The 25,051-nt window shown below is 29.1% G+C and overlaps 3 protein-coding genes across 3 annotated transcripts; 1 reads left to right on the top strand and 2 right to left on the bottom strand.

The window, feature by feature from the left end:
• The first annotated feature begins 355 nt into the window (after positions 1-355).
• On the top strand, positions 356-3,784 carry LOC123271030. Its single transcript, XM_044737263.1, has 2 exons — positions 356-3,142; positions 3,562-3,784. Exons 1-2 carry the CDS (start codon positions 664-666, stop codon positions 3,675-3,677), a joined length of 2,595 nt encoding a protein of 864 aa, XP_044593198.1. The 5' UTR covers positions 356-663; the 3' UTR covers positions 3,678-3,784.
• A 622-nt stretch (positions 3,785-4,406) lies between these two features.
• On the bottom strand, positions 4,407-8,786 carry LOC123261013. The gene is made up of 4 exons (XM_044722463.1): positions 8,573-8,786; positions 7,115-7,403; positions 4,806-5,028; positions 4,407-4,739 (listed from the first exon to the last, which is right to left on the bottom strand). Exons 2-4 carry the CDS (start codon positions 7,401-7,403, stop codon positions 4,550-4,552), a joined length of 702 nt encoding a protein of 233 aa, XP_044578398.1. The 5' UTR covers positions 8,573-8,786; the 3' UTR covers positions 4,407-4,549.
• Positions 8,787-12,300: 3,514 nt separating this feature from the next.
• Positions 12,301-22,666, bottom strand: LOC123262161. Its single transcript, XM_044724285.1, has 6 exons — positions 22,033-22,666; positions 16,136-16,286; positions 13,907-14,047; positions 13,625-13,762; positions 13,013-13,159; positions 12,301-12,744 (listed from the first exon to the last, which is right to left on the bottom strand). The coding sequence occupies exons 1-6, from the start codon at positions 22,260-22,262 to the stop codon at positions 12,577-12,579; spliced, it is 975 nt and encodes a 324-aa protein (XP_044580220.1). The 5' UTR covers positions 22,263-22,666; the 3' UTR covers positions 12,301-12,576.
• Positions 22,667-25,051: the final 2,385 nt, after the last annotated feature.

Genomic DNA, 25,051 nt, shown 5'->3' with positions numbered 1-25,051 from the left:
ACAATTAAATTCAAGTCGATTTATTTGAAAAGAACAAAATTTTGCTGGTATTATAAATTATGAAGCTTAATTTATAATATTATTTTATTGAAAAAATTTACCTGCATTAATTATTTATAAAATAATATTGTATCAAAAATTAAGCTTCATAAAACAGAATTTTTTTAATGAAGCAAAATTTTGAGTGCCAATTCTTTTTGACAAAAAATTATATTTTAATTATCTAATATAAAAACTATAACAATAAGTAAGCTAAAAAATAATTTCAATACTTCTGAGCCACGATAAACGTAAACTCAAATAAATTAAACGTTACTTATACTCTGCTTAGAATAATAACGGCAGGAAAAATAAAAAAATGAATCACTTAAGCCTAAAGAAAAAAACCTATAACTCATAATACTATACCTTATGTCCCAATTCATATGGAATTTGTTTTTTGTCCACGCCCGATTTCTACATACATCCTTTGACACGCCCGTTTTAACACGGCGACTCATCACTCTACAAACATCATCACACGTCTAAGCCAAAGTGAAACTTGAAAATATTTGACTGCCACAAATACTGAGATGTCATAAGCACAAGACTTAAGAGCGAGTCGACTGCATTTAGATTCAGTGCCGTTTTTTCGTTCCTCGTGATCAGACCGAGTTCTTAAAAATGTCACCGAGAAAAAAGATATTCAATCTATCATTGTTGATATTCCTCTCATTAATTTTCTTAATCAATAATATACACGCGTCCGAAGTTATTCTGTCGCGATTAGAGAATTTTGACACTTGCGGAGGAGAGTTTACCGGGTACCAGTACACCATAACAAGTCCAAATTACCCTAATAATTACTCAGAGAATCAAGACTGTGTTTACGAGTTACACGGCAGCCCGTTCGCCAAGTGCAATCAAATATTTCACGTGCAGTTTTTGAACTTCACCCTGCGTTCGTCCAAAAATTGCCAGCAAGATTATCTCAGCATTGACGACCGCAGCTTTTTTTGCGGCAGTGTCATGGGAGTTAAGAGTTTCTCCAGCAAAAATAACACTCTGAAACTTCGATTCCATAGTGACAACGGCTCTGACAAGGGATTCAAGCTGCTCATCACAACATTGCCATGTTTAACATCTCCAAATTCTCTGCACAAAGTCACGCCTAAACAACCTACGACCAAATTTGCGGAATCTGTTACCAACCACCCGAGCATCGATTACGAAAAAGTGTACCCAGTTTACCGATCAAACAACGTGTTCAGTACGAAAGATGTTAAATCAATCAATAATATAGGAGTATCTCCAAAAGTAACCGCCTACTTTTACGAAGCTCCGGAATTATACTCCGGTGATAGGAGTGAAAAATTGACACCATCCACCCTCGAGTCGCTTCCAAAGCCAGAAAGTGCGTATTATACAAACATACAGAACTTAACCAAGTTGACAAAGTCAAAAAGCAGTGTTGATAATAACAGAAAAGTTAATGAAAAGTTGATAGTGCCATACAATTCATACGGTGTACCAGCGGGAAAGCCCTACGCGCCATTGCCGGGCTTCTCGCCGGCGCAAATTCAGACGGGTGAAGTGTCAGAAATAGAAAGAGATAATATTGATTGCGATGGTAAAGTAAATATTCCCAATATTGGAAACCCATTATCTGAACAGCCGTTTGACAACCCACCTGTATTTGACGACAATTATCCTAGTGTTGTTTCACCGGGAATAAATTCGTATCCTGCGACAACTTATGGCGCTCCTGGATCACCAATTCCGCCACCACCGATTGCTAATGTCCCGTTCAACCCCACTGACATTAATTACAACGATAACGGCTTCCGTGACCCATTTTTAATTACTCCACGACCAAACTTTGACGATAATGTTAATATTATTAATAGTAATATCAATAACAATAATAATAACAATTTCATTCCGTCAACAAACATCGTGGGCGCGCCAGAAGTTCGTCAATGCTGCAACAACCAGTACAACTCCCCAAGGTTTCTGATAACAAGCCCCGGTTTTCCGTCAACGTTCTACTCGTCTAATTACTACGATTGTATTTACACAATAAACCCACTACCTAATGCATGCAGATTGCGAATTAACTTTAAGTATTTCAACCATGGACTCGATGAGGCTTATTGCGCAAATGGATTCGTCGAAATTGACGGTAGAAAATACTGCGGCTGCAAAACGGGATTGTCTTTAGTGATTAATGTCTTCAATTATCAGCCTAAATTTATTCGCGTGCACTACAGCGGGTATCCAAGGACCAAATTTGGTGGGTTTGTCCTTGAAGTCACGCAGGAATTTTCTTCAGGGCCTTACAATAATTACCCATACTTGTCCCGTAGCAAAAAGTCCGCGGAAAATTTGACGAAAACAGAAATTTTGAGCATAGGAAGGACGAAGCGGGAGTTGGGGTACTTTTACCCAAAGCCAAACATTGTTTTCAATGAACACGTACCAGGTCACCGAGAAATAGACAATGTTGTCCACGGATTTGTGTCTCATGTAGCTTGTTTGGCGTTAAATTTCGCGAGCTGGACGGTAGCGAGCAAAGAAGTTTATGCAAGAGGAGCTAGATGTTTTTGGAACAATGGAAATGGACTTCCCGGGGTGGTATTGGATCCGAATGGCGGAAATAATGGTTGCTTGCCTCCGAATAATAATTGTTTGCCTCAAAATAATAATTGTTTGCCACCGAATAACAATTGCTTGCCACAAAATAATTGTTTGCCCGCGAATATTAATTGTTTACCGACGAACAATTTACCTGGGCCCATAAATCCACCGACAAATCCCGGATATTTGCCCCCAGGACCAAATTATCCGAACAATAATGAAAATATCGACGTACCGCCAGTGCCAGTGGTCCCAAATTATCCAAACTCAGGAAACGGAGCCCCCTCTGGGAAATGCAAGCTAGTTAGTTTTAAAGAGGGAATAATATCGTCACCGCTGTACCCGTCGGATTATCAAAATAATTTGAACGTTTGCTACCGATTTGTCCGCGCGCCAAACCACTGCAGACTTCAGATGTCTATTTTAGACTTTGATTTGGAGAACAGTCTCAATTGCATCAAAGATTTCGTGATTTTTGGAAACCAATTCACTAGATATTGCGGACGATCTGTTGCTGGAAGCAAAAGTAAGAAAATTTTTTTTATTAAAAATTTAATCAAGATCTCCGTCAGAATATTTTTTTTTAATTTTGAAAAAAATTCACGAGAAGCGATTAATGTAAATAAAAGTTTTTTAATTTTTTATCTCTAGTAAATTCGATGAAATTTTATATAATTAATGTATTCGGCTAGCATTTATTAAAGACTGCATATTAAATGTCTAATTTTTAATAATTAATTCTTCAAAAACTCTTCGTTAGATTTTATTTCTTAATAATTATTTCATATGTACTTAGTATCGATTAACAACGTAATAGAAATGCAGCTTTTCATTTTTACATTGTCGTAATATCCGATCCACTTTAATATTAAATAAATAAGAACAATTACAGTAACAATGGTAAATTGTATTTATTATAATTAAATAATAAAATTGTATTTTTAGCGCTCCTGAGTTTTCCACGTAGCGACATAATTGACGTAAGATTCGTCACGGATTCATATGGTACAGCAAGAGGCTTTAACATCGCATTCTCACAAGTTTCATGTACGCTTGGATAATCAATGTGTCAATTAATTGGCATGATAATCAAATATATACTCTGTCGTTATTAATATTATTAAACTTGAATATGGAAAATGCGGAGAAAATTATAGTACCTAGTGAATTAATATAGTTTGAGTTTTAATAAAAAAATACATTGAAAATTAAATTAAACTTAAAATTTATAAAATCATTTAAAACTGTAATTTTTCAAGCGTTTTTCCGTGCAATTAAGAGTTTATATTTTTTTAAAACTTATTTTATACTTAATTATTGTTATAATTGTAATAAATAAATGAAACTAATCAAAAATTCAATAATGCCATTAACGTTTATTATTTAATTACATAAAGATAAATAATTATATTAGTTTTTTGAGATTTATATAAATAAATAATTAGTTATTTCGATCAATTATCATATTTTCATTACTTAACACTTATTGGCACATTTACAGAGGTACGGATTATTTATATTAAATATCATCATTTTATTATAACCATTTTAAATAATTATTTCATTGTCTGTGAAGATATTTTTTTATTTCAGATAGAATTATTTCAGACATACACTATAGATTTATCAATGATAAAATCCAGTGTAAAATTTAATGTAGAAGTTTACAAAAATATTTGTTATTGCACAGTATAATAATAATAATAATAATAATAATAATAATAATAATAATAATAAATAAATGAATAAACAACTAATTAATAATTATTAAAAATAAATAAAATTGATTTGTCTCTGCTGTTAGGTATACTTTTATTTAAAAATAAATAAAAAGATTATTAAAGTTAAATAAACGGACAATTTGAGCTGCGATTATCGAGCTAAGAGAAGAGTTTACTTTTCTGATTAAATTAATCAATAATAGATAAACCAATTACTTCCTTCGTCCGAGGAATCGAATGCTGGTGAAGACTTTGCTGACAGGTCGACGGCGTTTGCAGAAGTTAACAGTCGCTTGTTTTTCTCCGTTGCGTACTTGGTGAAGAGCTACCAACAGTTGATAGATATCGTTTCGGGAGGGTGTGCATAGGTGCAATGATTCGTAGTCGAGTGAATTTCCAGGCCTGTTAATTTTTTTTTTTTTTAACAGTGTATTTTTTTTTATTTGTTCAGTAATAACAATAAATTACCTCGAGTGTTGACGCTTCCACGGATAGCGGCGATAATATCTTGATCTCTTGTTAACAGAAGGCATCATGTCAAGCTCACTTGAGTCTTCTGCCTCGTCAAGCAGCAGCGGGTCCTCAACGATAACTAACGGTGTGTTCCATATCGGCTGGGAAAGAAGTGATGACAGATAGTTTGACAGTTGATTTAATGTCGCCTCATCCAGCTCGTCTGTTTGTAATTCATCTGCAGTAATGAAAAATAAATAATTATTCATCAGTATTATCAATACTACTCTGTGGATATTATTAAATCGATAAATTAGATAAATTAAAAAAAAAGTTTGGAAAATCCAAAAGTGCACGCCTCATGACGCTCATTCATTTTTTAAGAAAAAAATTAATTGTGTAATTGATTAAAAAAAAAAAAATTATAATTAAGTAGTTTCTTACAGAGTATTTTATATTTTTTTTTTAAATATCGGCGCCCTTTTTTCTTGTCATATGCGCACGCAGTCTAAAAAAATCTAGCTTGATCAAGTGGCGCCATAGTTTCCACGTGACAAATAAGAAAAGTTCGTTTGGCTTTGTACGGTTGTATCGCGTAGTGATAGTGAATTTTAATAAAAATTCAATTAAAAAAAAAATACATAAACTAGACCACTGATATGAAATACGGACCCAGTTAATCGAATTCTTAAACTAATAAAAAAGGTCCGGTCTTGAAATATCAATTTGTTCGGGAGTAATCGTTGGTACATCCTAAATGGGGTGACATCTGGACGTTCATGTAAAATTTTTTTCAAAACGTTTTTTTTTTCCAAAATAGCAACATGAAATGATTTTAGAAAGTAAAAGATGGTTTAATTTAAGTGTTTTTCCGGTGTACATCTACTTATATCATTGTATAAGTGTAATATGATTGGGATAGAGGCATTTAAAGATCACAAAATTGCTTGACCTTGACTAGTCGAGTATAAAGCACAACCTCACGCGCTTCGCGCTATGAGGCGTGCAAAAAATCTATACAATATCAATAAATATAGAAATAAAAAAAAAGAAAGATTTATTCTTCGAAAAAACGAGAAATACAATTTTTTTAAGCTACGCCCAATTGAATTAAAAAAAAAAAATCATTTTATAACCGGAAGTTCAAAAAGTTTATAACCAGAAGTTTAATTTTTTTAGCAGAAAGCCAGAAAATATAAATAAAATTTTTTTTATATACGCCCTTTGGGCTTAAAAATTTTTTTTTTTTTAAAACCAAAAGGGCGTAATTGGAAAAAAATTTTTCCCATTAATTTTTCTAAAGGATTTCTCTCATCAAAAATACGTGGCTTCATTAAAACACTCATCGCTAGCAATTTAAATATTTTAATTAATTATCATAAAAGTACACATCTTTGATAGTGCGTACTCAGCTATTTAGAGCGAAGCAGGATATTTCTAGCAGGATATTACATCAATGAAAGCTTATCAAAGGGACCATTAAAGCTCTGTCAATAAGGTTACCATCAGGCTTGAAGCTCGTATTGTGTTTTTAAGTCTCTTGAATGAACGTTACTACCCGACGCTTGTTATTATATTTTATGCGGCTGCAGGATTTATCGTTCTTCCCGCAGCTTGGGTCATAAACACAATATACTTTTCTTTGAAATATTTGACATTTAACCTCAACTTTTTTACAGGAAATAAAAAATGAATAAAAAAAAAGTTCTCCGTGGATGTCCGTACACGGAAAAAACTAAACTAAACTGAATAATAATTGATTTATAATAAATACTATTCAAATAATAATAAATACTTAAATGTCTAAATTTTAAAATATAATAATGAATAATTCCAACTTCCATGTTTATTGTTTGTACGTTGAAGATTATAGTACACTGATAAAAGGATTTGTTTATAGTTAAAAATATTTGTTAGTATTTAACAAATCATTTATTAGAGGCCACTTTTTAGTTCTTAACAAATATTTCTTAGTATTTAAAAAGATTTATTAATATTTAATAAATGGATATCAGATTTATTAAATACAAATAAATCATTTTAAATATTAAGAAATATTTGTTTAATATTAAAAAGTGGTCTCTAATAAATGATTTGTTAACTATTAACAAATATTTTTTAATACAAATAAATCCTTCTATCAGTGTATGATATGTAAAAATGCTCAAGAAAGTTTACTAAATTTTTATAGTGAGTTTAAAATTTAATACTGCACAAAAGCCGAGTAAAAAAATTGAATTTCTTACATCGAAATATTTTATAATAATAGTTTGTACTAATAACGCGTCCAAGTTTCTTTAAGAGTGAGTTAAACTTTTACATACCTAAATAATCGAATATTGTGTCATCGAGTGGTTCTGTATTAGCAGGGATGCTCCGAAGGTTTTGATCAACTTTATAATTAAATTTGTCCCAGTTTGAATGATCCTTTATTTTTTCAAAAGCTCTTTGTTTGAGTTTTGTAGGCAATTCATTTTTATTATTTATGAACGCATTGTTTTGGTTTCTATTCACTGAAGGTGATAACAGCTCGTTTTGCTCGTACTCCGCAGATTCGCTTAACGATACTCCTACGTTTATTAGAGTCGCGAGCAGAGAGAAACTAAGCCACATCTGAAACACAAAATTTCATTACTGAACATTTAACTAACTCCGAGAATTTTGTGGTGACATTTATTGTGTGTGAGGGTCAGATTGTGGGATTCGACGGCTAGATTGACTGGCAATTGCCGAGAAGAGGGTAGCGAAGATAGTCCATTGATCGTTCCAACTCAAATGTCCTTCTGTATCTGATTCCGTTGGTGGACCTTGATCCAGATTTATCTCTCTATCTATTGTAATTTCATTGTTTACTGTTTTTTAATTTCTGTTGCTAGCTTTTTTTTTTGTTTGATTATTTATTGAATTATTTTTAGATTTTATTTAGATCATATCTTTTTAATGTCATTTTATTTTAGTACAAAAAATGCAAAATTTATAGAATTATTAAATAAAATTTTATTAAAAAAATATTTTTTTTTTTTTTTCATAAATTGAACGAAATTTTTCAATCGATTGTTTTTTTTTATTTCATAAGAATTTTTTAAAATTAAAAATTATTAAAAATATAATGAACATAAATGTAAAAAATTATTAAAATGTTTAAGATTTTTGAAATTTAATAATTGATTTTGATAGAAACTTTTTGGTCAATTTATTTTTCACACAAACAAAAACATTTCAGATAAATTCAAACTGATAAAAGATAACATACGATTTAAAAAAAAAAAGAAACTATTAAAAATTGAACTTTGTAATGAAGTTATTAATTTTTAAATCACATAAAATGGATTTTTCAATATAATAAAAATATAATGTTATATTTTTGTAATTGAAGTAACCACGAACGAAAATATTCATAACAATTTTAATCTTCACGATGATTATGAATAAGAATTTTTTTCACACTTTAAACATGAATTAAAAATTTTTTCTAGCTTTAATTATATTTAAATAAAATAAGTTTTAATTCTTAATTAAGCAATAAAAATAAATGAAGAAAAAGTAGTAGCAAAAAAAATAAATTAATTGAGTGCAAACTCTTCTACAACTTGCAGAAACGTTTATCGGGTTTCTATTACACTGATCGGAAACTTGTTGCTCGAGAACTATATAATATCGCTGGACTATATAATTTATCACTGGACGTTATTTAAGATGTTAAAGCGGATTATTAGCAATTTGATATTAATAATATGTAATGAGAGTAAACTTTAGTGATCAAATATCAAAATTAAATTTACCTTGAATAAGAATCAAACCAAAGAAGTGATAGTTGATGAACACTCACTGAATTGTTTATTAATAAAATAGTTCACCAAATTATTTTGAAACTATATTTTATATCAAATAACTTTTGCAAGTAATTATTAGATATTTTCTCGTATAAATAGAGACTATTCACAAATATTAACCGACTCAGTTGAGGTATGTTGAATTTCTGACGTTCTGTCAGCGTCGCGACGCTTTATATAGCGTATCCATACAACCCTCTGTAGGGGTTGGGGGAGAAGACCGCAGATATTCCATGGGTTAACACGTAAACGTAAATCATGCGTAATGTAACTTTTTTTATTATCAGAAATTATATTTACATTTTCCAACCCTTTAATATATCATCTAAATATAATCTAATATAAATAAATAAATAATTATTAAAATATTTCCAGATAAATTATTAAAATCTTACTAAGTTTTTTTTTGAAAACAAAAATTAATATTTTTCTTAATTTCTACATTGATGAAAAAATTAACTTAATTTATAAAAATAAAATTATTATAAGGAATTTCGCTGTAAAGCTGATAAGATTGTTAGATTTTTTACTTTTAATTTTTACCCCTTCAATCATAGTTTGAAGTTGACTGCTTGAAAATTCAAAAAGTTTAGTTGAAAGAAATCTACTTCCACTTAAAATACATAAATTTTTCGATAAAAGTAATTAAATTAAGAATCACAAGCTTAGAAATAATACCTAAGTTAGTCAAAGGTCGAAACTCGCAAAAAACGGGCCACGATTCATTAATGGTTAAAATTTAGGCGCGCGCGTAGCGCGCTATTCAAATTTCTAGCACTAGATAAATATAAATAATACTAAGCTAATATAACGTCCTAATTAATCTAATTATTGAAGATTAAACACCCCAAAAAAATTTAGTGCAATACTACCGTAATCAAACTAATTTTTTTCGAAAAATTTTATATTACACGTTAACTAAGCGGGTTAAAATAATTTTAACTAATCAACAGTTTTCAATTATTCAGAGTATCTGATTAAGTATTAAATAATTTACGTATAAAACAATGAAGTTATGCAACAATAACTTCGTGATCATTCATGCGTTACAATAATTAGATCATGTGTAAATAATTTAACAAATATTAATAATTAATTAGGCAATGAGAAATAACTTTTTTAAAAATAAAATTAATAAAAGTTTTAAAAATTTTTTATTCCAAATTGAGTATTATTTTGTGGCTATATATATTGCCGACAAAATTAACATGACAATTACATATAAATTACTTGTTACTATTTTAGAATTAAAATGAAATGTAAAATTATCATGGAATAAATTAAACGGAATACAAAATGTGAATATGATTTGTTGAAACTGTACATCAATTACACCTACGAGACTTCACATAATATTTCAACGCTGCTGTGGGGTAATTAGCGTATGGTTACCATTTGCGCCAATAACAGTGACATTTCAATTAATTTACGATAATTATGATTTTGTATCTATTGCGTATGATAATATTGTCTCTTGCATTTTTCTTCGAGAATAAATTTTAAATTTTAATTAATTAATGTAAATTATTTATTCATTAATATTTTTGCTGGTAACAGCTTTTTTCTCTTTACAATTTTGTAAGGTATATATAAATTTCTACGACCTCAAAGAATCTTGTTTATTAAAAAGAAATTTATTTGTATTTAAATTTATTCCAATCTCTTCATTTTTTTAATCTATATAAATAAAAATAAAATGCCGCATGTATGTCCACGCATCACTTGAGAATGGCTGGACCGATTGAGCTAAATTTTTTTTTGTTATCGTCAGAATTGTTAGGAGAAGGTTTGTATGTAAAAAAATTCTTAAAAAATTTTCCCCCAAAGGGGATTGCGGGAGCGTTAACAATGAATTATTCCGGTTTTTGAACTATAGCTCCTATAGTTCCCAAATTTGGTAGGAATCTTTTGTAAGAGATATAGAAATAATCTATGAACGAATTTTACGATAGCTCGCTCCACAGGGAGTTGCGGGGGTGGATATTGACAATGAAAATTTTTAACTTTCAAATTGTAGATCCTACAGACGTCAAATTTAGGTAGAGTCTTTCATATGTGATGCGGAAATGATCTAAGAGCGGATTTTACAACCCACCCCTAATAAGGATTACGGGGGTGGGTGTTAGAATGTTAAGTTTTCATTTTCAAACTGTAACTTCTACAGACTCCAAATTTAGTAGGAATCTTCGTGTATGATGTTAAGTTCAGCTAAGAGTGGATTTCATCAAATTCTAACCTCAAAAGGGATTGCGGGGGCGTTAGCCATGAAAATTTCTCATTTCCGATCGATAGTTTTTATGGACTCGAAGTTTTGTTGGAATCTTTTATTTACAATGTAGACATCATCTCGAATAGGATCTTATGAAATTCTTCCCCCGCATAAGAGTGCGGAAGTGATAATTGTCAAAAAATTCATATTCTTCAAATACAGTTCCTACAGATATAAAATTTAAAGAATCTCAAGAAATACAGGAAATTACAGGGATGGCCTTCAAGGTCAACCGATTTAAATATTTTTCTTAGTCAATGATTAGATTTCAACCAAAAACGAATTTCGTAATAATTCAATTGATATGTAGGTTGTGTCAGAGTGGTGAGTAGAATGTAAGAAATATTTTTGTTCATAAACTAAGACTTTTTGAGACATGAAATTAAGGACATATCTATTAAACTTCAATAACATTTAATAAAAATTTCCTTAGAATAATCGTCTCTTTGGCAGCGGGGAAAAAGTCATTGTAAGGTTTTCAAAACTTAACATGACATGTAGTTATTCCGTCAACGGACTAAGAATTTTTTATACATGTTATTTTTGCTAATCACATAACTAATTAATTGATTTTATGATTGCGGAAATGTAACGGTTGAAAATGAATGCATTTTTCAAACACTTGATTATTAATTTCAAGCCGATTAATAAAATCTATTTATCTATTATCAGTTTGTCAGTGCGTAAGAACTTTTTGATTGTTATTGTTTCAAAATACCAAGGAGAAGACAACCTGACTAAGGTCATGCCAGTTAATGAGATGTGGGACGAGCTATCTCACGTTCAAACCGCACTGACGATCATAAATAAATCGCCAGGCCAGTCGTTGAAAATTTACGGAATCAAATCGGAGTTTCCCTATTTCGTGCATGGGAAATTATACGTCCTGTGTTCGTGAATCGTAAAGCCATCATCTTTATATATTTACGCACCGCAAAAATAGATAAAAAATGTAGTCCATCAAAAAGCTTTAAATTGATTAAGTGTATAACTATGTTGCATTGAATGTAAATAAGAATTTTGTATTAAATTTTGACTATACTTTTCACAAATATATGTAGGTGATACGAAGTTCACCGGGTCGTCTAGTTAAATATAAAAATCAACACAATATTTTCTCTTGATCTTAAAATAACTTATTCAAATATTAATTAATTAATCACTGAAAAATTTTAACATACTGAGAAATAAGTTACTTTAATTAATATTTTATATCAAATATAGTGTTTATTGAAACAAGTTTGTATACTAGATTAATCAATTTAATTTTTTAAATTAAAAAACCTAAATTTTAATAAATAAAAAAATTTTTGTCTAAATAAATCAATTATACAAAAATGAATAATTTTTTATTATAAATTTTCACAGGATAATTATTATAAGTGTAATTATTATAATCTGAACTAAACAAGACAAAATCGTCCAAAAGAAAAGCTAAAAAAATTTTTTTAATAAATTTAAATTAAAATTGTAATCCAAACACATTATTTACACGTAAATAATAACAACTTAAATGACGTGTTAATCAACCAAATTTCTTACAAAAAAAATTAATGAGGTTCTGGCTTAACTGATGCTTGATGCTCCTCAGAAAGTCATGTATAAAATTAATTAAGAAATATGTATCCCTTTAAAGCGCTGTCTAATATTTCCAGGCATTTTCTTGATTTAATAAATAGCGAATTTAATCTTGATGTTTATCTTCATCTGGTAGGTCGTCTAATTGGTTTGTCGTTGCTGACGAGTCTGACACCTTATTAACTTGATCTTCTATGTCATATCGACCATCGTCCACATACGAGTAGAGAATACCGAGAATATCGTGGGCTTTCGCGTACATTTCTTCGACTTTCTGTGTGAATCAAATTTTTATTAATATCGACAGATTCAATGTTAAATTCTTCAGACTAAAACTTTTGATTTTATCGATCAAATTATGTAATATCAATAAACAAATACTACTACGAAGTAAATGAAATTATAAAATCAATACTAAGTATACAAAATGTTAACAGTGCCACCAACGCAAGTAGTAAATTAATTAATTGAACTACTGGCCAGTACTCGTTTATTTGAATTACAAGCAGCAAATAGTTTTGTACGCAGTGACGTAAATGTACCTGCGTCTTTCGAAGCTCCTTTATTGCATCGGTTTCGTAATGAAGTCGATCGTATTCTTTTTGCGTTAGTGCGTATCCCTCTTCAATATCTTTAATGGTTTCCAACTCGAGCTTCGCTGCTACGACTTCTTCTTCAGTCATTGGCACCTTGTAATTTAATTATTGAAAATTAACTAATTATTTATTTATTTATTTATTTATTTATTTATTTAAACAAATAAATCCAACTGCTTACGCCATTAACAGGGTTAATAGTTATAATAGTTAGTATAAAAAAAAAAAAAAAAACTTTATAATGTATAACAAGATGACTTATAAATAGAACATTAATTTAATAGATGGATTGCTAAATGAGTATACCATTGATGTGTTAGCAATTGCAAACCAAAACAAAAAATAATAGAATTGATAAAAATAAAAAGAAATAATAATAATAATTATAAAAGTTGTAGCGATTGCACATAATTAAACACCATTAAGTTGATAATTTGCCAACTATAATTAGTTTTATATACAAAAATAATTTTCTGTAATTTTGAATTATTTATGTAAGGCGATAATAATTAAACACGAAAACATTTTTCTGATTTAAAGAATGAAAAAATTTTTTACCAATTCAGGAACTCCGTCGACATAAACCCGCTTCATGTAGACTTCTTTCTCATCATCGCTAATTTTTTTTTCGGTCTTTGCGTCAGGATAGAGAATGTGGTACAAGGATGACGCTATTTTACGTTTTTTGTACGAATGCTGAAAATAGGTTTAGGGAATGAGAAATTTTATTAATATATTTAGAATAGATAAAATATTTAAAGAATAGCTATGAATCTTTATTAGCTGTTTATCAGTAGGACGATAAATGATAAATGTATATTTGATATAAATAGTTAATACCTTCATCCGTTTTTGCTCCACAATAGCATCACAGTAGAGGTACAATTGAAATAGTGGATATTGACGTATTTCAGCCGGAGCTTCATTCACAGATATCAAACGGTTTAGAATCATCATCTTTGTTCGCATCAATTCATTATTCTGAATAAAAAAAAAATTTATTTATTTATTATGTTAATGAAAATTTTTAATTCAGTGAAAAAAAAAATTTTTATACATAGAAATAGAAATTCTTGATTAGAATAATTTATTTTGAATGAAACAAAATTTTTGTCTCTCTCACAATTGGTTTTTTCTGATGTGTAAGTATAATTGTACTTATTTAAATATAATATTCATTCTGTAATTTAAATATTTAAAAATCTAAATTTTAAATCTAAAACAATATTTTTTTGTATAATAGACTTTCCTTTATAAAAAAATAGTATTTCTTCATTCCAACTCGCCAATTCTAATTTTAATTTAAAAAAATAGCGCCGGTCAGACGCGCCAGTTGAATAAATCCCTTATAAAATATCAGTAAAAGAAGTACTTGTCTTCTCTAACACGAATAATCCAGTCGTAGATCAATGAGTGGCGTTACTCATGCAATTTACCGGCTATTTTTATCAATTGTTACTTCATACTAAAGACAAGAGACTCAGCTCATCAAGTTACGGTATAAAAAAAAAATAAATGGTCCTTGAAAAAAAAAAAAATACTGTATTTGGTGATATAACGCATTGGTACATATGAATTTGAGTATAAAGTTAGAAGAATCATCAGTTGCATGTTGAAATTAAATTTGTAAATTGTCTGAACACTAAAACGAATTTGTAACGATATTATGTGATTATATTATCGCCTACCATCAGATATTGTATTACAATCGTGTAGATTATTACTGCTCTGAGTAATATTCGTGCATAAAAAATAATCATGTACATGTACCTCAATAATAGGATAAATTGGTGACGGAATTATATCTTGTGTGTGTTGGCTGTTTTATTTATTGGTAGATAAACAAAACCAGAGTTTCTGATAACTGATAAGCATGAGATGATAGTTGAGCTGCACCCGCGAGTTCCAATACAATATACAAGCTAAATGTCGATTTTTGGTCGCGCGACCGATTCACGCAGCCTTCGTGTTGATAACGACACGCGATTATTCAGATACCTTATTTCCTATTCCAATGAATTGTTTATTATGTACTGTATTATGTACATTATGTACTCTTCGTACGGTATTATAGAGCATTAATCTATGTGCTTATATTAGCTTTCGAACAATTTTGCTTGCATATACATCGCATTGGCCACATACTCGCGAGATTGCGCGATGCAACGAAATGACGGTTGTAGTCAAGGCCTTGTTGATGGGGCACAAAACGCGAGAAAATGGCCCTAACTCATGCAATTTAAATTTTTATTTACTTTTTCTTTTTAAATTCAAATTTTACTGCTCCACAAATCCAGTGGCTTCTTATATGCATGCTTGCTTTTTAGATAACTGGGTATCGATTTATAGGAATAATAATTTATTTTATTTATTCTTCTATTTGACCTTTGAAAATATTTTACTGTTTCTTTTTTAAAGAAATTTAAAAAGAAAATTTTTTTTTAATATTAAATATTACTTTTTTTAAATTATTTCTGTTTATGCATTGCTGCAATTGAAGAATACTTATTCATATTTTTAAAAATTATTTTTTTGACGAAAAGCCGAAAATTTTTTCTTGAGTTTGACTGAAAAAAATTTTTGAATATTTTTTAATACAAGGGATCATGTTTACGTAAAAATAAAAAAAAAAAAAAAAACAAATATGGTAAAACGAAAATTAGTTGTTAGATTTAGTTGTAAAATAATTATTGTCTAAAAAGTGTAAATAATAATTTTTTAATTTTATTTTGGCAATAAAAATTAATTATGTTTAAATTAATATTAATTTTTCTAAATTATAAGTGCTTTAAATAATTTATTTTGTTATTAAAACAATATTAATAAATTTAAAACCTAGATTGAAGTAAAATGTTAAAAAATTTTTTGAGCAATAATGCAGTAACAAAATAATTTTCTAAAGAAATATTTTTCTTATTCACTTATTTTATTTTAATTTTTTTTCTAAAAAAAAAACTTTATTGAAGTTTTTAAAGTATTGATATAACAATACAACTTTTAAAACGAAAGTCCGAGAGACAAAAATTTCAAGTTTAACTTATTTGTGAATAATTGAGCAGATTTATTTACCTTTCTCTCTTCAATGCGATAGAGTTGTTTGCTTTCAAAATCCTGTCGTAATTTAGCCATCAGCCTGAGCATATACTTACGATCAGTCAACCGAACAACATTGCTTCCCATCAACAACTCCAGGCGAGACCTGACTTGTGGGCTGCTGAAGCTATGAAACAAATAAAAATCAACGATTAAAAAAATACAAAAATCGATTAACAATTAAATATAAAATTAAATAAACATTAACAATTAATATAAAAACACAAAGCACACATTTTTTGCACACTACTGAAGTATTATACGTATTTATATGTTTATATTATCAATAGTCTTGATCGGATGAACTACCAAGCTTGACTGAATCGTATAAGGGTCGGATATAAATCCACCGAAAACAACGTTTCGTGACTGACGTTACAGTTTATACCAAGACATCACAACTTCTTGAAGGGATTTCTGGAGCAAGCAAGAGTCAATAATTTATATTTATAATTTTAAGTATAAATAATAAATGTAGATTTTTTAATGACAAAAAATTGAGACGTTTAAAAATTTTGAGGTACGTAAAAGTCGCGGGAGTGTTAATTCTAAAGTTTAATTGCTTTAAGTCGCGAATTAAACGCTCAGACAACAATTTATTGAGATTAACTTGTGTTAAATGAAGTAATTACCCGTCTGGTACGTCAAATAAGATTAAACATGTGGGTATGATACTTTTATTCGTTAGTTTTGTGTTTTTTAAATTCTCGATTAACAACTTTCAAGTATGAAAGATAATTAAAGTTAGTGATTGGATGTCAGGTGAAGTTCATCGTTCAATAAAATAGTGAACTGGGTTGTTTGTTTAATTGACGTTAAAAATTTATCACATGTCGATGACAGAAATTATTTGAGTGGACAGGAAATTAATATATTTTTTCCAATTAAAAAATTTTAAAAATAAATTTTCACGTCAATACATCACATTTTTTTTAAAATTTTTAATTGAATAAATAATTTATTTTTTAACGAGTCGCGGAATATTTTAATAGTCATATTTTTTATTCTTTTTTAAGCATTATTTTCAATTAATTATTTATCGAGTAATTGGATTATTTTAATTATTTTAAAATAGAAGAAGGACCACTGATAATTTAAAGCGTACCACCAGGTTAGACATAGAAAGTCGTGTAAATCGACCATGATGCAAACGTTGATATGAACTCCGTAAAACTGAATTTTTTATTTGCGTTTACTCCAACAGTCATGTAAGGCTGCATACAAAATACCGCTCGACAAATATCAGCAATGACAACAGTAACAACTGGAAAAAGTCGTATCGGGCTTACAAAAGTAATAAAAAAAAATTGAAAAATCTAAACGGAGAATTTGTAGGATTTCTGATGTAGTTGTAGTAATAGTTGGGGTGAGGGTGGTGGTAAACTAGGTGGAACCAACTGAGGAGAGGCACGATGTCTCTCACTGCATTCCTTTGCGAGTGTGACAAAAGATAAAAATATATATACTGATATTAGGTATCAAGTTTTTGTGTAGAAAGATCAAAATGGGGGCATGTGATCGCAATTTATTTTTTCTGAAATAGATTTAACAAAAAAATCAAATTTTGCATTATTTGATTAACTTTATAAACTGTTAATAAATTATTTTTTAATATTAGATTACTTACTAAATATTTAGAAACAGTTAATGAATTATTTGTTAATTGCAATTAATAAATATTTGTTGATACCCTTGAATTAAAAGTGAGTATAATAATTTTACGTTGATGTTTTCTATACAGCACAAAATTAAGATTCAGGACAGACAATTTTTATTGTTTTTGCATTACACATAATAAAAGTGTACTTGAAAAATATACAAATTGATAAGATCTTTGAATGTTATAATTTAAAATAAATTATTCCTTCTTTACTCTTCATCAGCAATTTTCTCTTCTCTGGAGAAACACTTTCTGTAACCCAATAACTTCACTAGAAACTTCAATTAGGTCAAGTACATTAATAATTTTCTTATAAAAATATAAAGAAAATAAAATTAATTTTAAAACAGTGGTTGAAATAAATTACAAAATTGTTTTCTTTTTCTAATAATATAATAAAATTTTGAAGAGATAAGCTTTTTTTAAATGTAATAAAGCCTTGAATGAGATTCAATCAATGATAATTACTGACAATTTGACGTACTAATAAAATTAAATTCAAGGTTCATGTTATATAAAAAGTTATGTAATTTGAATTCCTTGAAATTTGTGATAATTGGACAGTTAAATTGTCCTTGTAGTGAAGTTATTGAAGTTTTATAACGAGAGAAGTATTTTAATTAATAATTTAATTTTATTCAATTTGGAAAAATCGAAAAATTTTAAATATATCTGAATAGAATCAAGGATACTGTTAAGTAATGATTAATAAAGGAAATATATAATAAATACAGTTATTTCTATAAAGCTAAATAACTAAATGGATGCACTTAATTTATGTAAATTAGTTTATGTGAAAAGTGCATGGCGGCCGTAAACTATAAATGGAAAGTGGATATAGGTGTAGATGTAGAGCCACAAACTGCGGGGTATGATAGAGGGTAAGTGCCATGGGGAATTGAATATCGATTCCACGTGCCGTATCCTACGTATCCTAGTAATGACGATAGTTACTTTTATTTAGTGGCATTACATACGGAAGGGAATGGCACCTGTGGAATATGTGCGTAGTACTATGTATCTTCCTCGTAAAGTACGTCACAAATTTCATTTCTTCGCATAATTTACCTTCGCTTTATGACTGCAGAACGTGGGAGCCCAAGTTAAAGTTCTCTTTTTTTTTTTTTATATTATAAATATTATAATAGTCTATAGACTAGCAGAACTTGCCCGCTTCGCGAACAATGAAAAGTCGATAGGCATTATGTACATTTATATATCATTATACAAAACTTTTTTCGTAATAATCCGAAAATATCATTAGTCAGTGATTTTTTTAGATTGATTGAATGTAAAGGAAAAAGTATAAACATTCTTCTTTTTAACTTTCGTTCATTGAATATTCGATTCGTAAAGTCAAGATACAATTGTTTTTTTTTTTTTTTTATAAAAAAATTTAAAACAGTATAACATTATACGAAAATAAATTTACTCTTAATAGATGATAATGAGAACATTTTGAATAAATCGTAGTTTATATTTCGAGATTATAATTCCTGATATTATCATTATTATTATGACACTCAACAAGTGAAACACTTAACGGATCTAAATACATTATTTTAATATGAAATAAATATACTAGCCTTTGAATTTCTAATGATTCCATTGATATTGTTATTATCATTGTTATATTCAAGTTCATATATATCTAAAGATCAATACCGTTTTTATTTACGTTTATATTCTAATTATCTATCATCATTTGTTATTATATTTTTTGTAAATAGAGTTTCTTATGGAGCCAATGTGCGCAGGTGTTTTCCTGTAATTTGTAATAAACTGTTACTATTCATGGGGGCGTTCAACTCGCAGAAAGATTAAAACAATCATTAAAAGTTAATTTTAATGAAAATTTACTGAGATAACTTTTGTTTTATGACTATTATTATTTTTATTATATTTAAACTACTTTGAAAAGCTTACGTATAATATGAACGCTTAAGTTAAGGTATGCACATTTGGATTTACCAAAGATTTTTTACGTGTTTTATAATAAGATAAAACATTAGAAAATTTTTATAGTTCATAAAAACGAAAGAGACAATAAGATTATTGTCATGTTAAAAATTTGTAAAAAATCCCATGATAAAATATCACATTAAGTGTAAAAGTTATTCACCCCCGCAAACTGAAACTTTCCCGTGTGTATCATTTGATCAATAAATATATTATTACAGCGTGTGGTGGTATGGTCCGTGGTGAAAGAAATAATAAAGTAAACTATAAATATCGCAAGTCATCAACTATAAGTCTGTAGGAATCTTTTTTTATCTCTGTAATCTTCATAAAAAAAAAAAACCACTGGGGTTAGGAAGGAAGCGCCGTGATTTATGAATAATTAAAGATCAATGAACAAATAATAAGTGACAAAGTGGATCTTAAGATTTGAAAAAGCAATTCAACTTTTTGTGTTAATATTCACCGCAAAATTTATCGAACTTGTTATAATTAATATTTATTTATTTATTTATTGCTTTCGTTTGAAGGAAGTATTTTTTGATCAATAGAATAGAACTGTTGGGGATAATGTATATTACGTCTGCGATCCTATCCAGAGAATCTGGGAAGTAAAGCGAAGTTGAGTGGGCAGGAGGTTAATTTACTGAAAAAGCAAGCTGACATTTACTGGATTTTCACTGTACGAACTAGACGTAAAAATGTTATGTTTCAATGTTACTAGTATTAACCTGGATTATGTGCTTTTTATGTCATGAAAATTGTCACTTTTAATTTAGCCAACGAATTTTATTTCATTTATTGTTTTTTCAATAAATTTTCTAACATCAAATTTTTATTTTTTTTTTTTTTTTTTAACCCCGCTTTTCAGACTTCTGTCTCGATGGGGGTCCGGCCGAGACCGGAAGGGGACTCCAGGCTGATCGGTACATTAAGTTTTGGCAGAATAAGTTTTGGCGGTATTACATACATTTTCAGCCTGGAGAGTAATGCGGCGATGGGCCGACTTTGGGGAAACTGCACGCATTTGCCTGTGCCCCACCGGTAGCACAGGGCTTGGGGAAACCATCGAAAAACCCAAACCTGTACAGCCCGGCGTGAGTTACGAGCACCGATGTTCACTGAAAATTAAATTTCAGCTCACACCGGGATTCGAACCCACGCCTCACCAGTCCCAAGCAAGCATGACAAGCATTATACCGCTTAGCCATGGGACTGGCTTCAAATTTTTATTACGATTGATTTTTTGTTAAAAATAAAATATGGATGTATTTTTGTCAATAAAGAAAATTATCCATCGATCAATTTCGGGGTTTGACTTTATTTACGTAAATACAAACACAAAGACGAATACTTACCCTTTCTCGGTTGTCAAACTGTAATGAAATTTCTATTATTACAATTATTATCAGGGAGTGAATGATCTGGAAGGACAAAGATAAATTTTCAGGGAGTTAAATTCTCCGTATGAATATTCTATGAATGAATATTATATGTTTGAATATTTTTCGTGCACCATTACTCATCTGGAAGTCATTGACTGCGGAGGAAGATTTTATGTGAAAAATTTTGTGAGACAGAGTTAAGTGTTTAGTTACTTTTTGCTACACCGATAGACAATGACCTCAGTCATTCAACTCATTTCACCAGGACAGAGGAAATGATAAATTTAGCTGAATATATTTGTCATCTCAAGATAACTAGAGGAAAGGGAAGTTCTCTTTTTGTGTAGGTTCTATTCGGTAAAGTAGATTTTTTGCGCGGTAGATGTCTGACTAAACAGCCGATGTTTCCACTTAATAATTTTTTTTCGTCTGCCAAAATTTCATTGTACCTTCAATGATTTTAATATTAATCAAAAATTAATTATATTATTTAATCAGTAAGCAATTAATTAAAAAAATTTTTTAATAAAAATTTTTTTTTTTTTTTATTATTTAATCTAGTTAAAAAAAAAAGTTATTTACAGTACTGGAATTTTTTTTACTATAAAATTGGTGGAGAAATAATTTAATTGTTTCTTTTCTTTTTCATAAAATTATTTTTTTTTGTCAACTATTTATTAATTTATTAATGAATAAATTTATTTATTGATCATGTAAAAAATATTTAATTTGTCAATTATTTATTAAAAAATTTTCACATTTTTTTTCATCCAATAAATTCATTAAAAAAAAATTTAATTTTAAAATAGATTTTTCTATAATTTATCATTAAAAAAAAAAATCAAAAATTTATTACCAAAAAAAACTACCTGCATTCAATCAAAGATCCGTAATCAAGACTACTAGTATCATCACTAAAATTCGATTTATTTTCCTGTTTTCTTCTGGCCCGTTCGCGCTGCTGCTTGACTTTATGAGCCATCGTATCCAACCACTCTTCAATATCATCATTAAATGGACTAACAGTTCCACTGTCTTTTATATCGCTCACGAGCAGTTCAACAGTCGCCCAAAACCCCTCTCCGAAAGTTTGATTCATTTTTCCGACAAAAAAAATTTATTTCACTAAAATTTTCACCACATTCTAAAAACTAAACAACAAAAATAATAATAATAATCATATAACCGATAAAAATGATCCGAATTAGAGTAATTAAATTAAAATTCAATTCCAGAGAGAATAATGACGAGTACAGTGAATGAGAAGCACGAGAGTGAGCTTACGAGTAAGACAACAAGTTTTGAAATTTCGGTGAACTGGTTCGACTATTACCACTACAACAGCAAGCCCCTGACTCACAAATAATCACACCCACAACAAAGCAATCAGAAGTGAGACTTTAGAAACAGGCAACTCCCTCGACAGGCAATTCACAGCAATGAGCCTACAATCTAGTCACTAAACTACCACTACAACTACAGCTACAACTATTACTCTCGCTGTCACGCACATATACGTGTAGATAGATAAGAAGATGGGTAGATATAATAGTCACTATATCACTAATGGTATAGATGTGATACAGACAGAGAAGACTCGACATGACAACCGGTCACGGCACGCGATTGTGCTTGTCATTTTGCACAATCTCTGCGTGCTCGCATATACCTATGCTGTGAATTACTATTTTCTTATTCAGATGTATAATCGATATACGTAGATTTATATTCGTATGAAAGTGGTTGAATAACACCCAAGTCGGTTTAGAATCGCGTGGCAAAATTTCAAATTTCGATACCACAAGACGGGCCATAGCAATATTTTTTTATAACAAATGTTTCTTTGCCACGGTTACTTCAAAAAGTTTGAATAAAAGAGCAGTATTTAAAAACTACAATATACGCTATATTTTATTTTATTTTTTTTTTTTTTGGTCTTAAGATAAGAAACTTATTATTATTGTGCATACACAGAAAATAAAAAATGTTCTTGAATCAAGCATACACACAGTAAAAAATTTTTCGTCAAATTTAACACAAAAATTTGTGTTGATGACTTCTTTTACACAATCTGTGTTGAATCAACACTCTATTGTGTTGAATCAATATACTAAAATGTTAAATTCTACACAAACATTTTTACACTTAATAAAATCACGAAAAATTTTTTTCAGTGCACTGAAAAAAAAAAATTTTTCCACCTAGAATACTAAATTTTTTTTACTCGAGTTTTCTTGGTTTAAAAAAACAGGTATTCTTAACCTTAAAATACCACGTTGTATTATAAAGCTAGTTTTTTGACAGTGAGAAAACTGTATTCTTATAGTTAAAAAACTTTCGTATTCTAATCATAAGAATACCAATTTTTTATCCATAAGGAAACATTTCCTTGGTAGAAAAAAACTTTTTTTTCAGTGTATAATTTCGAAGAACTTAATATTCTTGATTTGAGTAGAAAAATTCTTGATTTAAGAAAATTTTACTTGATTCAAGAATTTTTCGTCTCTATTCAAGACAATTACCCTCTTCAAAATTATATTCTTGGTTCAAGAATTTTTCTCTTGAATTAACTTAATTTTTTTTTCAGTGTACTGATAAAAGGATTTTAAAATAATTTTAATAAACTTCATTTATTGTTAATAAATAATATTTTAATGTTGGATGATTCGATAAATTCATATATCAGCTAGTTCAAAAAGTCTCCGCTAGGTGGCTACAATTCTCATATTTAGAATTCTAATATTTGGGTATTTAAGTTCAATAAAAAATTTTCAGAGGTCCAAGGATCGAACCCTAGTTGAATTAATTTGTTTTTTCATGCACTGATTAAAGAATTTGTTAATATTTCATAAGAATTAGCTTTATAAAATAATATTTTTATCAGTGAACATAAAAAACATTTATTTTTTAAACTTTGTTCAAGGAAAAAAATTTTCTGACAAATTTTGGAGCTGAAATAATTAAAACTTAATTTTCTGCATCCAGTTTTAACAGAAAAAGTCTCTTGATTCAAAAATTCTGTAAGAAAAATAAATTTTTATTAATTTTATTATAGAATAAAAAACTAATTAATTAATGCGAAATAAAATCAAAGTGATGGACATACAAGTGTTTTATTAAATGAACGTAAATAGTCTAAATTACTAAAACGTAAGAACTTAAGGAAGTCCTTAAGCCACTCAAGAACGCGAGTTTTTTGCAATAAAAAGGTTCGCGTGATTAATTTAAAGCCAACAAACTTGAAAATGTGCATTTGGTATAATATATGCTACAGTAGTGAATAAATGAAGTATTGTCGGGAAAATCCGAGTATAGGTAGGATATCATCGATTCACAGAGTGGAGGTATGAATAATATTCCATGCAAGCTTAACTCCTACTCGCGCCTCTTCACTCGTACTTTCCGTTTTCGTCTGTGATGTCGTAGTTGTAGTCGCCTCATACTCTATATTTATCGTTTACACTTAACTCGTGAATGCAGCCAGTAGCACAGTACAGCACGAGAGAATTAAACTCCTAATAGTTAATAGTATGACTTGAAGCTTAAGCTCTCATGCATATCTATATCTAGATCTTATACATAAATAAAAGCCTTCCGTGACCGTGATATCTCGGCAATTTTCTGCCTACTGATTGACGTGTTCAAAAATTAATCACACTAAATTTTTAAATCACAGATAAACTTTAATACTCTGTAATAATTTTCATAACTTATAGTGATACTTCAATTCAATTAACTTCATCATCACTTAATAAAGTAAATTCAATTTTCAAAGAATAACTTCTTTAAATGTACTACCTACTTTAAGGTAACTCACGATAATTTTTTATTTAAATTTTTTCATTCACTTACGCATATTTAATAGGTTTTTTCTCCCACCACCTCAAA

This window comes from Cotesia glomerata, linkage group LG1 (genome assembly GCF_020080835.1).
Source record: "Cotesia glomerata isolate CgM1 linkage group LG1, MPM_Cglom_v2.3, whole genome shotgun sequence".
NCBI lineage: Eukaryota > Metazoa > Arthropoda > Insecta > Hymenoptera > Braconidae > Cotesia > Cotesia glomerata.
This window is presented reverse-complemented; position numbering and strand designations above follow the sequence as displayed.

Bases quoted from the DNA above. Each gene is read 5' to 3' on its own strand.
- LOC123271030 (XM_044737263.1), top strand. From the start codon at position 664: ATGTCACCGAGAAAAAAGATATTCAATCTATCATTGTTGATATTCCTC. The intron at 3,143-3,561 runs GTAAGAAAATTT...TTGTATTTTTAG, and splicing joins ATCTGTTGCTGGAAGCAAAA to CGCTCCTGAGTTTTCCACGT.
- LOC123261013 (XM_044722463.1), bottom strand. From the start codon at position 7,403: ATGTGGCTTAGTTTCTCTCTGCTCGCGACTCTAATAAACGTAGGAGTA. The intron at 5,029-7,114 runs GTATGTAAAAGT...TCATTACTGCAG, and splicing joins CACAATATTCGATTATTTAG to ATGAATTACAAACAGACGAG. The intron at 4,740-4,805 runs GTAATTTATTGT...AAAAATTAACAG, and splicing joins TGGAAGCGTCAACACTCGAG to GCCTGGAAATTCACTCGACT.
- LOC123262161 (XM_044724285.1), bottom strand. From the start codon at position 22,262: ATGAATCAAACTTTCGGAGAGGGGTTTTGGGCGACTGTTGAACTGCTC. The intron at 14,048-16,135 runs GTAAATAAATCT...TTTTTTATTCAG, and splicing joins ATCGCATTGAAGAGAGAAAG to AATAATGAATTGATGCGAAC. The intron at 13,160-13,624 runs GTAAAAAATTTT...TTAAATTACAAG, and splicing joins TCGACGGAGTTCCTGAATTG to GTGCCAATGACTGAAGAAGA.